We start from the raw sequence: 16,635 nt of genomic DNA, 5'->3' as shown, positions 1-16,635 counted from the left end.
AGTTTATTCGCATTTATACAAATGTTAGATTGGTGTTATGTGTTATCAGACATTTATCGAAGAGTAGTCTATAGTTGACGATGAGGTTTTAATCTCATCTGCTAAGTTTAGTTATACCAGCAATTTGTGCTCGTAACATCACATGGTTTTATATGCTCGTTTGTCTCTGCAGATCCAGTGCCAACAATGCCGATTATCTTTGCTTAATGACCATGATCATTATTAGTTTGATTTCTGTTCGATTAACTAAATATGCCGTCAAACGAATCGGAAAAGGCGTAACCAAGTTTCACTAATCCGTCGTTATTCCCTTCTATTTCTTCCCTTCCAGGACGATATCAGCGAGAAGGCCGTAAAACTGACAGCCCGTGAACGGCGCTTCATCAAGTTTGCCTCGGTTGAGTTCGACGGCCAAATCTACATGACACCGCAAGACTTCCTGGAGTCGGTTGTGGAGCAGGAACCAAGACGTAAGACAAACCGAAAGAACGCAAAATAAGAATGGCATGCTATCCCACGCAGTGCACCAAATGGCCATTGCCGACCGATAAGAGAAAATCCATCCGTGTGAGGAAGGATATTTTTTCTTCAAATGCCGGTAGTCATGGCCGGTTATCAAACGTGCATACACGAACCTCGCGATTGCGTTTCTTTCCCTCCAAAACTTGTTGGGTTCTGGAACCGGCGTTTGTCGCGCACGCCAGGAGAATGCTTTTAATTTCGTGTGTCAACTTGCGTAATCGCGAGTTTCACACACACGCGAGATAATTTCCTTGTTGTGCTGCGCCCTGGTGAACGCCGCAACCTTTTTTTTCTTTTCTTTTATGTCCTTTCGGCATATTAACCCGGTCTTCATTCTCACCAACATCGCAGCACGACTCAAGCGGAAATCGCTGACTCCGGAGGAGATTCAGAAATTGAAAGACAACACGCCGCAACTCAAGCATGGATCTTCACAACTGTTTCGCAGTTTGCGTGACAGAGGTAAGTTCGCTGTGTTATAAAACAACAGAGTCCTAAAAGGTGCGAAAAGGTGCGGAAAACTCACTATGAGTCATACGAGTCTATTCCATCGATACATCTTGTAATATACACGAAATGACTGTTTAACGGTTTTGTTTGCCACTGTTCGGAAACGGATGAAATAACGCACGGTTCTTGTTAGCGTAATACTTCAAGCTACAAAAATATGTATTTCAGAAATTTTCCTTTTTTTATAATGTACTAGCTACCCGGCAAACTTCGTCCCGCCCAAAATTTGTTTTATGTTATCAATACCTTCAAACATTCACGTTTTCTTACTAAGCGCAAGTTCATGAGTCCAATCGCAGAACTGTTCATTGATTGATCTTCTAATCGACTCCGTTGAATTTACCTTTTACTATAAAATTCCTAGTACTTCTACCAAAACTCATCATTATAATATCAGATTATTTTCTGACACAATTCTCGTTCAAGATTTTTCAACCACTTGCAAATAACATGTTTCTCCGTTACATGGAATAAATGGTTGATACAGAAAATATGATAGAATAAAGACAGACACCCAAATTTAGTTCTGTTTGCTTGATTAGTTCGTGAATTATGGAGAAATGTATCCTTCATTAGTATGGCCGTTCCCCCTCCCTCGTGTAACCTAAAACCTTCGCATGCCGCCAAATTTGGCTCCATTTGCTTGATTAGTTTTTGAGTTATTCTGAAATTTGTCTTTCATTTGTATGGCAGATGCTAGTTTCCTACAGAATCAATTGGAAGCTTTCGCCGAGTGGTACCAACTGAACCGCATGGTACTCAATGTTTCGAAATGCTCCGTAATATCATTCGGCAGACATCGTGCATTGATTCATCATAACTATGTTCTATCGGGCACTAGCTTGCAACGGGAATCAACTGTTAAGGATTTGGGAATACTCATTGATTCTAAGCTCACATTTAAGAATCATGTCGCTTACGTGGTATCAAAAGCTTCCTCTCGTCTCGGCTTCATATTTCGATTCGCTAAAACTTTCAAATATTTATATTGCTCATTGGTGCGGCCTCTTTTGGAATACTCGGCTGTATTGTGGTGTCCATACTACCAAAACGAGACGAATCGCATCGAAGCTATTCAACGGAAGTTTATTCGTTTCGCTCTGAGGCATATTCGGTGGAATGACACCAACAATTTTCCCAGCTATGAAAGCCGTTGTATGCTTATGCATCTGGAGCTACTGGAGGCGAGCCGCAACATTGCGATGGCAAGCTTAATTGGTGATCTGATTCAGGGAAACATCGACTGCACTTCGCTGTCATGTTGCCTTCACATAAACACCCTACGTCGTAATTTACGCTCACAGATTTTCCTGTATATTCGTCCCTCACGAACCAACTACGGACATAACGAGCCCATGCGAAGGATGTGCCGAATCTTCAACAGATGCTACGATGTGTTTGACTTCAATGTTTCGGGTTACAAAAATAAGTGTAGTTATCGTAGTGTTCTTATTTAATGTGTATAGTGCAAGTATATTTTTTGTCATTGGGGTGAATATTTTACCTGTTGACTAAATCTATATATATTAGGCTGTCAAAAAAGTCCTGCGGTATTTCCGCGAAGTGTCGTTGTAAGTGCGTAGTTCTAGTTGTATTCATTGTATCGAGTCATACTATAGCTTGTTGGAAAGGTATTAAAAAAAAAAGGCGCTATAATATAATCCTTGACAGTGTTTTGTTTGGTTAAGTCTTTCGTGAGTTATAGTGTCGCAAATATGGAGCAAAATAAAGAGAAAATCCGTTTCAACGTTTTCGTTCTGGTGTAGAGGTCGTCGAAGATGCGCCAAGCTCCGGAAGGCCTGTCGTCGAAAATTGCGACAAAATCGCTGAATTAGCCGAGAAAGACCGGCATAGTAGCAGCCGTAGCATCGGCCAAGAGCAGGGGATAAGTCATCAAACCGTTATTAACCATTTGAAGAAGCTTGGATTAGCTGCCATACAAATGAAACACAAATTTCTGCATTACTCGAGAATTAATGAAGCAAATGAAACCAAATTTGGCATGCGAAGGTTTTAGGGGACAAGAAACATTTCTATGGTGAATAGACACTCCTCCTCTCTCTCTGAGGGGAGGTGGGGGACTGCCATACAAGTGAAGCATACATTTCTGCATGATTCAAGAACTGATTAAGCAAACGGAACCAAATTTGGCATGTGGAGATTCTAGGGAGCTAGAAATATTTCTAAGGTGGTTCGACACTCCTCCCATCTTTCTAAGAAGGGAGGGGAGGTCTGCCATGGAAATGAAACACAAATTTCTGCATAACTCGAAAAAAGTAGTCAAATTTGGCTTGTGATGGTTTTAGGAGGCACGAAACGTTTCTATGATGAATACATTCCTCCCCCCTCTCTAAGGGGGGCTGCCATACTAATGAAATATAAACTTCTGCATAACTCGAGAACTAATCAAGCACAATTTGGGATGTGAGGGTTTTTTGGTATAAGAAATGTTTCTATGATGGAATGACACCTCTCCCTGCTCTGGAATGGAGAGGGGTTCTCATAAAAATGTTACACATATTTCAACCAAAAATATTCCAATCAAACATGACAATTGAAAATTTTTGAAAAGTCTGAAGGAAAAAGGGAAAATTCGGAAAATTAAATTCTCTTATGTTCTACAATTACATTGTGACAAGCGTTGTTAGTCCATTTGATGTTTGCTCTAACGAAATATCTTTATCTTCTTCTATATATACCAATAAAAATGGATTGACGAATATGTTGATAAGAGCAAAACTCGAGGAAGGAATTATCCGATTTGAAGCTGTCTTTATTCTATCATATTTTCTGTGTCAAACATTTATTCCGTGTAACGGAGAAACATGTTATTTGCAAGTTGTTGAAAAATCTTGAACGAGAATTGTGTCAGAAAATAATCTGATATTATAATGATGAGTTTTGGTAGAAGTACTAGGAATTTTATAGTAAAAGGTTGTAGAATTATTTTATTTTTATTTTCCCAACTATGATTTTGAGCAAATATCATGACAACTTGCATGTATTCAATATACAATGTGTTACGACTAATAAGAAAACTTTGAACGTGGTTCAGTGGAACGTAAGAGGGATAAATAACTTTGAGAAATTTGACGAAATTATTTATTTTGTGAATGAATGTAAACTTGGTATCGACGTTATTGTCATTGGTGAAACCTGGATGAAGAAGGAGATTAGTCACATTTACATTATTCCTGGCTATCGCGCTTTCTTCTCGTGTCTTGATAATCCTTCTGGTGGTTTAGCAGTTTTTGTAAATAGTTCACTCGAAAACAAATTGATAGATACTCAAACAGTTGACGGTTTGCACTATATCCACTTAGAACTAAAACTTAAAGGTCAACTTTATACAGTTGCTAGTGTTTATCGTCCTCCTTCGTTTGATTACAACGAATTTCAAAATATTTTAGAAGGCTGGTTATCAACTGCTACTCCATCAAAACCATTTTTAATTCTTGGAGATTTCAATATTCCAATTAATCTGATAAACAATAACGTAGTATGCCGGTACACAAACTTATTACAATCTTATGGTTATGTATGTACAAATAAAATTCCAACTCGTCCAGCAAGTAATAACATTTTAGACCATTTTATATGTCCGATCAACCTTGCTAAAAATCTACAAAATCACACTATTTTCAATGATATTAGCGACCATCTTCCTATCATTTCCTCTCTTCCTATGATTAATGATAAGAGCCACAAAGAACTGAGAGTGAACATTGTTGATCGTGTTAAACTTGAAAATCATTTTTCAATATTTTTGAATGATTTTGTAGTTACTGACGATGTCGATGACGATGACGATGTACTTTAGCTTCTCTTACTACAACCAATAACAACCTGTTAATTAGCTGTACCAGAACCTTGACTAAACTTGTCAAAATAAAGAGGGATCAATGTCCATGGATGACTTATGAACTTTGGAAGTTTATTCAAATCAAGAATAATTATCTCCAAAAAGTGAAAAACAGGCCCAATGATATACGCGCTAGGGATATGTTAGTTCATGTATCCAAAAAAGTAACAAATATGAAGAAACGATGTAAAAAGGAATACTATGATACTATGCTTAAGGGTTCTAATCATCTCAATGTATGGAAAAAGTTAAATGTAATCTTTGGTCGCTCTAAGCCTTGTGAGCAAATTGAATTAAGAGTTGATGATTGGAACATTAATTCAAATTATGAAATTGCAGAAGTATTTAATAATTATTTCTCTAGTATTGGTAATAATCTCGCTAGTAAATTAACAGTGCAAAATTTCGACTATCTAAAACAAGTAAAAAGTGTTAGAAACTCTATCTTTCTGAGACCTGCTAGCGTAAACGAAGTTCGTATTCTGATAAGTCAGCTTGATGTTAAGAAGAGCAAAGGTTATGACAACTTTCCTGCAGACTTGATATAGGCTAACATAGGTCGGTTCGCTGAAATCATTTCCGAAATATTCAATAGAATAATCCTAACTGGAGTTTATCCGAATATTCTGAAAATCACCAAAGTTTCACCTGTGTTTAAATCTGGAGACAATAGTGATCCTTCGAACTATCGACCAATTTCAACATTATCTGTTCTCAACAAAATCTCGGAAAAACTCTTAACCTGTAGACTTACCGACTTCTTGAGTGCCAACAATGTTATATACCAATATCAGTATGGTTTCCGGGAAGGTTGTGGAACAATGACCGCTATTACAGAGCTCGTCGACGAATTGATCTGCGAAATTGATCAAAAAAGGTTCGTAGGAGGCTTATTTATCGATCTTAAGAAAGCTTTCGACACTCTTAATTACGAAATTTTACGAAATTTTGCAAATTGAATTAAGAGTTGATGATTGGAACATTAATTCAAATTATGAAATTGCAGAAGTATTTAATAATTATTTCTCTAGTATTGGTAATAATCTCGCTAGTAAATTAACAGTGCAAAATTTCGACTATCTAAAACAAGTAAAAAGTGTTAGAAACTCTATCTTTCTGAGACCTGCTAGCGTAAACGAAGTTCGTATTCTGATAAGTCAGCTTGATGTTAAGAAGAGCAAAGGTTATGACAACTTTCCTGCAGACTTGATATAGGCTAACATAGGTCGGTTCGCTGAAATCATTTCCGAAATATTCAATAGAATAATCCTAACTGGAGTTTATCCGAATATTCTGAAAATCACCAAAGTTTCACCTGTGTTTAAATCTGGAGACAATAGTGATCCTTCGAACTATCGACCAATTTCAACATTATCTGTTCTCAACAAAATCTCGGAAAAACTCTTAACCTGTAGACTTACCGACTTCTTGAGTGCCAACAATGTTATATACCAATATCAGTATGGTTTCCGGGAAGGTTGTGGAACAATGACCGCTATTACAGAGCTCGTCGACGAATTGATCTGCGAAATTGATCAAAAAAGGTTCGTAGGAGGCTTATTTATCGATCTTAAGAAAGCTTTCGACACTCTTAATTACGAAATTTTACTGAAAAAGCTTGATCGATTTGGGTTAAGAGGAGTTGCCAACGATCTTATAAAAAGTTACCTGTCCGATCGAAAACAATTTGTAGTAATTAACGGTGTTCGTAGTAGCTTACGTCCGATTGATATAGGAGTTCCTCAAGGAAGCAACATAGGTCCTCTACTCTTCTTGATTTTTATCAATGATTTTGGTAATTTAACGCTCCACGGAATACCAAGACTTTTCGCAGACGATTCGGCGTTATTCTATCCGCGTCCTGATATTCAAACTATTGTAGCGGACATGGAATCAGATATAGTGAAACTCATGGAATATTTCAGTGGCGATTATCTAACCATTAACCTCACTAAAACAAAATATATGGTCTTCCATTCGCCACGAAAAAAACACCTCAACACCGTGATCCATGTGTGGGAATCCTGTCTATTGGAAAAGTCTTCTCTTTCAAATACTTAGGATTGTATTTAGATTCTGCCCTTTCCTGGGATACTCACATTAAACATGTATCGAGTAAAGTTGCAAATTTATGTGGTCTCATGAAAAGAGTACGCTGTTTCATACCAAAAAGAGCATTGTTACAGTTTTATTTTGCATGCATCCACTCCATCCTCCAATACTTAATTGTAGTCTGGGGTCATGCTGCCAAATCAAAATTGAAAAAAATTCAATCGCTGCAAAATAGATGTGTGAAAGTAGTTTTCAAACTTCCTCACTTATATCCGACAGTTGCACTTTACACTACTATACAAAATAGAATTATTCCTATTTCAGGCCTATGTGATATTCAAAGTATCATGTTTGTTCATAATATTTTGCATAACCGTAATTTTCACCATAATATCTCAATAATATCTCTATTCGAGCTTTCTGGTGTGGGGGTTAGCGGAGGGCATTAAAAAAAAAAAAAAAAAACCGTCGATTAGATCAATCAATGAACAGTTCTGTGATTTGACCCATGAACTTACGCTTAGTAAAAAACGTGAATGTTTGAAGGTATTGATAACAAAAAACAAATTTTGGGCGGGACGAAGTTTGCCGAGTCTGCTAGTAAATAAATAAATATCACGAAAACCTCCCCCGGCCCCAAAAACCCCTACATACCAATTTTCATGTTGATCGGTTCAGTAGTTTCTAACAACATCGAGTCTCACTCGTAGTGCACTTGCATAGACGTTCAGCAAAGTAGTGGAATTATTCGATGCGTGACTGATCGAAGCGATTGCTTGTTTGTTCCGCTCTTTTGAAAATTAAGTCGTAGGGTAAGGCATCAACTATTTCGAACCCTTGTTGGTTAGTAATTGTGCCCTCTTGGATATTACTAAAGCCTACGCCCACAACTCGGCGCCGTTTCATGACAACGCTAACGAACTGTGGATTTTCGGTAAGAATTAATAGCATATCTTTCCAGATTTATGGCTAATAAAACCTTTAATATGGCAGTAGGGGATTGCCCATATAGATAGAAAATTGCAGAAAACGGTGTTCCTCAAGATTGCGATGAATTCGATTTTCGATATCATTCCCGATGAAGTGACGGCAGATCCCTCTGACCACCTAATACAGATTATCGATGTAGGCAGACGTAGTAGGATTCACGATCTCTGAATTGAAATCAATTATTTTGTCAATAGAAAAGCCAATTCCGATTCCGATTAAAAAAAACGTCTCTATCTTCATAAATGAAAGGCCAGCGTTGCCAAACTTCCAGATTTATCTGGAATCTATCTCACTTTTACGTATTATCCAGGCATCCAGACTTTCCTTCGTCCAGTTCAGAATTTTCATAATTCAGCCAGATTTTGCCAGATTCATTGCAATAATATAACATGAACTCTTCTGGCTGGGTTCAACTTTTGTAGAAATTAAAGAACTTTTAGATTCTCCCTCTATTATTTTTCATCGGTCGCGTTTGTCATTGATTGCTCAGCTTGCCAAATTTGTTCAGATATTAGCAGTGAAAATCAAATCCGAAACAATTTTTTTTATTAATTTGTTTATTTTTACAGGCTCAGTTACTTACGTTCAAAGGAGCCGATTTCTTAAATATAATTTTTAGACTATATATATAAACAATTTTCTTACATCTATGGTTAGTAAGGTGGGAAACCGATTATTCGCGGTGTACTCGAGTTTAGAAGGGTGACATATTTTTCGAGGGAGGATGGGATATAAGGAAATCGTAACAATGTTGATGAACACTTAATTCTTAAATCTATTCGTATATCTATAGTGTATTTACGTTTCAACATATTCTACTATTTATAGCAAAGGGGACGAATTACCCGCAAAGGAAGGAATGGAGGGTATAAGGATATAGGGAAAATCACACACGAAGATCGATAGCTTCAAGGAAAACATATATATGGGACATGTAATCAAGGTCTAACCGAGCCAACACATCTCTCACCGGCACGTTGGGCTGTCTTCCTCGGGCCCGAAGGGAGTTTTCTAAATTCGATCTGGTGACCAGATACACCTCGCACGACCAAACAACGTGCTCGATGTCGTGATAACCTTGGCCACAAACGCAGAGATTGCTGCTGGCAAGATTGAAACGGAAAAGTAATTTTATTTTGTTTTGTTTGATCTGCACACTGAAATTGACAAAATGGAACACCGATCACCATAGTTATGTTATGCCCCAAAATAATCCAGTGGGGATGAAAATGACTTGTAGTTTAATTGATGGTAGTGTTTTTTGAGGAAATATGCAGTCAAACAATTGTCAATGTCATCGCCGCAGAAATACTCAAAGAAAAATATTTTCTGTCGGAAGCAACTCGAGCAAAAAGGTTGGAAAAGCATCTCAAAAACACTCCAAAAGTTGAAAGACTTAAAAGACTTAAAGTACAAGTAAGATGAAGCTCACTTCTAAAGACATCAACTTTAGAACGGTCTACAAAAACGCGTTTGGAAAAGAATGTACGGAATGCAGAATCGGAAGTCCATACACATGAAGAATGGTGGAACTTAACCAACATCTGTAATAACAAATGTTCTGGGTCAATTCGAGGAACATACCTTTTGATTGCAGATGAATCTACGGATTTATTGCGTTCTGACCTAGTTACTAAAGGAATGGTAAACTGTTTGTGAAAGATTGTTTTTATGCTCCTATCCATGTTGCTGAAACGGATTTGAGAACCTTGTATGAGAAGTTGTTTCATTATTGAAGAAAGACAACCATTGTAAAATGTAACATGACTGGGTCTGGTGCAGACAGTGCAAACAATAGAACGTTACTGGGAACATCACTTGGTGCTTTTTTGGAGCCCAATCTTTGATATTCATGATGAAGTGTATCTGTTACAGCCTCATTGCCCATGTTTCCATAGGAGACGTAATCACCAACACCATTAGTGTTGGGAAAACGCAATTTTGTTGTTTTTTTTTGCCTACAAGCATAACCATGCAAATTTCCAATGAAATAATCTGTCCTGTTGAAGGATATTATCGGCAAAAAGAGGGCCTAAGAGATTTTGAGGATTAAAACATATTTTTTCCATTTGGAAAACGCTTGCGTTTATTTATGCGGACAATCAATCGTTTCAATGAACATTTGTTCGCATAGCTAGACGTAATCACCAAGTTGCTCTGCCTGTAGCGTTAGTATTCACATTTCCGATGATAGTCAAAATGTCTCCGTTGGTAGTTGCAGTTGTTATCGGATAAAATCAAAAATGTTTGGAAGAAATTCAGTGAAATGTCTGGAAAAGGTGCTCTGGATTTGTTGCGAGTCTAGAATAGTACTTTTTCCCTGAATACTCTGGGATATGTTTCATGTTCGTGTTCTTTCAATTAAATGAATTCGTAAAGGCAATCTAGACTGTTGGTAATTTTAGCAACATGATCTACCGATATCATGATCAATCGCATAAAGATGGTGAAGTGACTTACACCAACGGTATGAGTAAATGCTGAGTATGTGGAATAATTCGATGTCGAATCCTAGAAGTTATAATGCTAAGAACCAATATTATTTTAATTTTATTACTGATCTGATTGTTTCATTATCTACTTGAAGATTGAAATGCAGAAATTTAGGTAATTATAACATTAAAAAACACAATTGCTTCTGTGTGTTCATCGTAGTGCAGTGTACAGAAAAAAGTAATTATATGTGCAGTGTTTTAATGGCTTCTTATATTCATCTATTAGGAAACAGTGGAGGCGATCTGGCGTAGTGGTAACACCCATACCTCTCACGCAGAGATCACGAGTTCAATTCTCACTCCCGACATTCCTCTAAAAATGGAAGTAAAAGTGACGAACCAGTCGAAATGTGTTGAAAGTCACTATAATAGAGAAAAAAAATCGGAAACACTAAGTAATAAAACACTATCGTGACAGGAATGTTTGGACTATACAAAGAAGAGATTTAAATGTAGATTTACCTTATAGCACATAATACTTATAATTATTTTCGAACGAGGTATGAAAGCTGTATGGAACTACGTCTGTTATGCGGACAAAGAGTGAATTTTCGGAATCGAATCGCTCATATATTGGATTGGGGAAAAAGAAATGTCGTATATTGCCAATATATGGCAACACTTAAACATATCTTGTGTTGTACTTATCGTATCGGGTCATACTATACGGCTATTTAAAGACGATCATCTGTGCTACAAGTGTCGTTTTGACAGTGTTGTGATTGTCCTTTTCAGTGTCAAGTTATAGCGATCAAAGATGGAATACACCAAGCAAGAAATTCGCCATATTTTACGTTTTTACTACCTGCGAGGTAAAACTGCAACGAAGGCGGCCGAAAAAATCGTGTAGTTTATGGATCCGATACTGTAACGATTCGCACAGCACAGCGTTGGTTTGATCGATTTCGTCTGGTGTAGTGGCTGTCGAAGGTACACCCCGTACTGGTAGGCAATCGTCGTGGAAACCGATAAAATCGTTGAAATCATCCAAGTAGAACGGCATGTGAGCACTCGTCCGATTGGCCAGAAAATGAGTATAGACCATAAAACCGTTTGGAACCATTTGCAGAAGATTGGATTCCAAAAAAAGCTGGATGTATGGGTGCCACACGAGTTGACGCCAAAAAATCTTTTAGACCGAATCAACGCCTGCGATGCACTGCTGAAACGGAACGAACTCGACTTATTTTTGAAGAAGAGTGTGACTGGTGATGAAAAGAGGATCATGTACGACAACCTAAAGCGAAAAAATTCGTGGTCGAAGCGCGGGGAGCCGGCCCAAACCATCGCCAAGCCCGGATTGATGGTCAGGAAGGTTTTGCTGTGTGTTTCGTGGGATTGGAAGAGAATCATCCACTATGAGCTGCTCAACTATGACCAGACCTTCAACTCGGTTCTCTACTGTGAGCAGCTTGACGTTTGAAGCAGACGATTGACCAGAAGCGGCCAGAAATGATCAATAGGAATGGTGTTGTTTTCCACCAGGACAACGCTCGGCTTCACACATCTTTGATGACCCGCCAGAAGCTACGGGAACTCGGATGGGATGTCCTATTGCACTCACCGTATAGTCCGGACCTAGCTCCAAGTTATTATCATCTCTTCCGGTCCATGCAAAACGCTCTTGGTGATACCAAGTTGGCCTCAAAAGAGTCTTGCGAAAACTAGCTGTCTGAGTTTTTTGCTAATAAGGAGGGGGGGGGGGTTTATAAGGGGGGGATAATGAAGTTGCCTTCTAAATGGCAACACGTTTGCGAACAAAACGACGCATATTTGACTTAAATTGGATAATTTCAAGTATGTTAAATAAAGCGTGAAATTTTGATCGAAAATACGACATTTCTTTTTCCCCAACCCTATATATTCTCAAACTGATGAGTCCGATATGCTGCAAGTAACAAGCTGCAAGTTTTAGATTTCATCATTTCAAGACTTTTTTGGGCAGTACAAGTTTTTTTAGAATAACTTTTCAATGATAAAAGTAATAACGTTGCATATGTATAAAATATGTGAAATGATAAAAAAAATCGAAATTATAAACGTCTATTCGAAAAATATCCAGACCAATCCAGACTTTTTAGTCTCCGGTAGCCAGACTTTACTGGAGAGCACTTGGCAAACCTAGAGAAGAGAAAAATGCCAAACTTATAGATCGATCAACCTGAAATTGAGGATTAATGACTAAGCAAGGTAATAGATCACCTGTTCGTTTCGAAAGCGTCTAAAATATGGATTCAAAACAACGCCCGGGACACCCTCAGTGTATGACATTTCGCACGAAGAGCGGATAATACAGGTCGGACTCGATTATATACAATTTAAGACTCGATTATATACAGTTCGAAAAACAATATTTTTTTTATATTTCAAATATGACTTATTTCAAGCAAAAATGAAATATTTCAACGTTAAAGTGACGGTAAATTTAGGTAGATTCTAGTTGAAAATTCACCTTTAAAATAAAATTCTTCTTTTATATTCAAAAAACGAAAAATATATGTATAAAAAAACAATGTAAAAAAATATTTTTTTAGACTCGATCATATACAGGATTCATTTATATACAGGGAAAAGAAATCGGACACTGTATATAATCGAGTCCGCCCTGTATATGCTATGCCTTCCGTTACAGATAACAAATGATTTACACTGGATGCTTTTTACGCGACCTTGATTTACATGATTTTTCTTATTATTTTTTATCTTACGTCGGCATATTCCCGTGGTCTTTTCTACGTGATTTTCTCTATATTCTTTAGAGATTACGCGATTTTTTTACGTGCACGCATCAATCACATAAAAAGAGAATTCAGTGTATATGTATCATTGATTGCTAAACGTTATCCGGAATGAACTTAAATTCAGGGAAAATATTTTTAAATTTAGCACTGGTCATCACCATGAAGTTTGTCAGTGGTCGCTTCTCTAAAAAAAATTCCCTGTCGATTGTCACTTTGTCATTGTCACATTGTCACTACACGGATTTGTTGGACAGCAGTTTAAAGGTTTTTATCGTCTCCGAATCTATCTGACATCGAATGAGGCACATCTCAAGTAAACTGCTCCGACCTTTCACTTGAAATGAACATTCTTCAGATGTACACTGCAACTCAGTCTATCATAATTTGTTCCATTTCAGGTATCATTTCTTACACCGAGTATCTATTTCTGTTGTCCGTTCTTACAAGTAAGTAATTTAAACAGTATTTGTAGGGCACTTGAAAACACGATATCATTCATGTTTTAGAGCCACACTCGGGATTCAGAATTGCCTTCAACATGTTCGATACGGACGGTAACCAACGGGTGGATAAGGATGAATTTCTTGTGGTAAGTAAATTATATCACAATCCACATCAAGATAGTTTCCCATTGCGCTCGGTAAGAATTATAGAAACATCTGAATCGGATGAGAAAAAAATATCAAAGTCAACAATCGAAACACTGTCATCAAAAATTATCAAAAATGGTTTTCATTGGTTTATTAGTTTGCTTTGCTGAATGCTTTTATCATTTCTCTCCGTGAACATGTTGCTTCGTGAAATATTTGTTCTTCGCCACAGTCGCCACCACTGCTATATTTTTTGTTATATAGATTCGTCAGCTACTTGGAGGATCACTCAAGGATCGCGAACTAGATGAAGGAACAAGAAAAGCTGTGAGATCAAATATTTGTGTTGCTTTACCCCAATCCAATTAACATCTTCAACAGTCTCTACTTATCGTAACCATCACACTTGTATTCAATGCCACTAGACATTATGGCACTTATAATTCAATGTTTGTTTTGGATAATACATTGTTTTTCGGAAAAAAATGCGAACACCTGTCAAAATTTGTCTAAATTTTGCTTCAATACATTTTTAGCTGCGGCTTAATTGTGACAAGCTATGTGTTACTCGTTAACCTTTCCATTTCAAATCTAATGAATCAACAGCCGCGAATGTTTTCTTACTAATCGTTGTGCTGCAGTGTGTGTTAACTAACAAAGCAAAGCAACAAATGCAGAATATTTTGAAACATTTATTTTATTTCTTTTCACTTTTCGCAACCTCGCACAACCAACACTATTTACACACAAAACACTGTCTAAACAACTTCCGACGATATCAGTTACTCCATCTCGTGTCGACCAATGCCCAAGCTAAATTCCTGTCCAGACAGTTTCGCAAGGAGCTGTCCGAAACGAGCCCCGCTCAAGACGAACAGCAGACTACAACAACCGGAACTCGCTCGTCGTCGGGTAGAAAAAGTTTTGTAAGTCCACCGATCCATCAAAGGGGTGAAGAAATTGTTTTCGCTGTTCATCACCTACGTATTTGTGTGTTGCGTTCAAATTCCCTGGCTTTGAAGTTTCCCACCTTGTAATTACCCCCAATCTTTGGAAGGATACTTTGTCTGTCATTCTCTGTTCCAGTCTATATATTGAGATTAATTCGCTAATAAGCCACTATCAGTCCTGCGTTTTCAGATAATCAAGAAGTGTTTCGAGTTAGGTACTAAATTTTGTTCACGATAATCATCATGACAATTGTAAATATGTCACATTTCTACATCAAAACGACATGGTTGTGTTTTCCCTTTATCCAACTAGCCCAAATGATTTGAGAAAAAATGATTTTCGAATGTGATTAATTAACTACTATAAATCGTTTTAAAAATTGTTGATTGTTGTTGAAAATGCGAATTACTGTGTCATTCTTATCAGTGTAACAAATAATATTTGATTCTATAAGGTGAAAGTTCTCTACTGTCACACGCCTTCCCTTCAACAATTTCACTTAAGTATGGGATGTAGTCGGGCAACTTTTCTTTTTTGATTCGTACGAATAACAAATTATACGAAAGAATTCATCTTTCTACATTGTTAGATCAAAATCTTCCCCTACTTCATTGATCACGCGAAGACACGAGTCGAAAGGACTATTGTGACCATAGTTCGTTCTGTGGAAACGCCCAGATCGCATACTGTACTCGTTCAACAGGATCAACCCCCAACAAGTAACGGCAAATGAGCAGATTTGTGCTTCGAGTGAAGGTTATTCACTTATATTTTGTACGATTAACCCGCATACCATTATTGTCACACAAATGTCAACACCACGTTGAAATCTTCCTGCAAGACTACAGAGTCCACGGATAATGAGACGATACGAAACAGTTTCAAATCATTATGACACACAACTGGTGATCAAGTGGTACCAGATGAAATATGGATACGTCAACAACGAAACGGCAGACATCGAACTTCGACAGAAGTTCCACCTATCAGAACTACGAGCAGCCGTCAAGAAGGTGGCAAAATGTAGGGACTGGCCCCAAATTTATAAGTGCGAGCTACAAGTTCTACCAGCTTCTCTACCACCTGTACGTGTTTCGCCGTACGTCAGAGCTTTCACCTTTACGGAACCACATTATGTTAGTTCGATAACTGTTCGCTGTCAAAAGATGGGTAGCACAGTTTATCTATCTGGGAATCAGAACAGCTCGCTTGGAACTCACTTGCAGCTTATCGTTAGGATCCTGCAAGATGGCAACACGCAGGTTCATCGCCCCTCAAGGGACACCGCAGGAAATATATTCAGACCGTAGAACCAACTTCCAAGTTAAAACAGCAGATTGGCAGCATTATTCGTGATCTAGCGGAGAATTTTGCAAATGCGAAAACACAATGGAAGCTCAACCCTCCGTAAGCCCCACATATGGAAACGGCATATGGAAACGACTGGTACGCTCGATCAAGACTGACCTGACGAACATGAAGTTGGCAAAGAATCCAGATGAGTATACTTTGGTAACGACTCTTGCGGTAGGTGGAATCTTTGGTGATCTCACGACCTTTAACTTACCTGTCGGTCGACATTGAAGAAGGCGAGGCTTTGACGCCGAATCACTATCTACTGTTGAGTTTGAGTGGAATGGTTCACTACTAAGATCCAATATGAAGCTTGTTCAGCTTATGTTAGACAAATTGTGATAGCGATGGATCAGAGAATATTTGCATGTTATCTCCCGACAACCGAAGTGGTTTGGAGCCATCAACATCGGACACTTGGTCATTGTAGTGAACGAAGACGTGAGGAATAGCTTGTTCATAGGTAGGATCGTCAGAGTGTATCCTGGACGTGATGAGGCGGATGTTCAGACTTCTGGTGGTATCACGCGAAGACCGGCGACTAAACTCACTAGCTTGGAAGTAGGTGC

The 16,635-nt window shown here is 38.0% G+C and overlaps 1 protein-coding gene across 6 annotated transcripts in view; it reads left to right on the top strand.

Moving 5' to 3' along the window:
- Positions 1 to 16,635, top strand: part of LOC129775573 (calcium uptake protein 3, mitochondrial) — a 164,432-nt gene that overhangs the window by 144,108 nt on the left and 3,689 nt on the right. For 3 of the 6 annotated variants that reach the window (XR_008742981.1, XR_008742980.1, XM_055780454.1), the window contains exons 2-7: positions 332 to 470; positions 874 to 984; positions 13,571 to 13,618; positions 13,679 to 13,761; positions 14,027 to 14,089; positions 14,545 to 14,688. Coding sequence is in view for 1 of the 6 variants with exons in the window: in XM_055780454.1 (XP_055636429.1) it covers positions 332 to 470; positions 874 to 984; positions 13,571 to 13,618; positions 13,679 to 13,761; positions 14,027 to 14,089; positions 14,545 to 14,688 (588 nt within the window). In the remaining 5 variants the exon portion in view is untranslated. The remainder of the gene's footprint in view (positions 1 to 331; positions 471 to 873; positions 985 to 13,570; positions 13,619 to 13,678; positions 13,762 to 14,026; positions 14,090 to 14,544; positions 14,689 to 16,635) is intronic. The other 3 variants (XR_008742982.1, XR_008742983.1, XR_008742984.1) reach the window with 3 other exon arrangements.

This window comes from Toxorhynchites rutilus, chromosome 3 (genome assembly GCF_029784135.1).
Source record: "Toxorhynchites rutilus septentrionalis strain SRP chromosome 3, ASM2978413v1, whole genome shotgun sequence".
In the NCBI taxonomy this organism is placed as follows: domain Eukaryota; kingdom Metazoa; phylum Arthropoda; class Insecta; order Diptera; family Culicidae; genus Toxorhynchites; species Toxorhynchites rutilus.
This window is presented reverse-complemented; position numbering and strand designations above follow the sequence as displayed.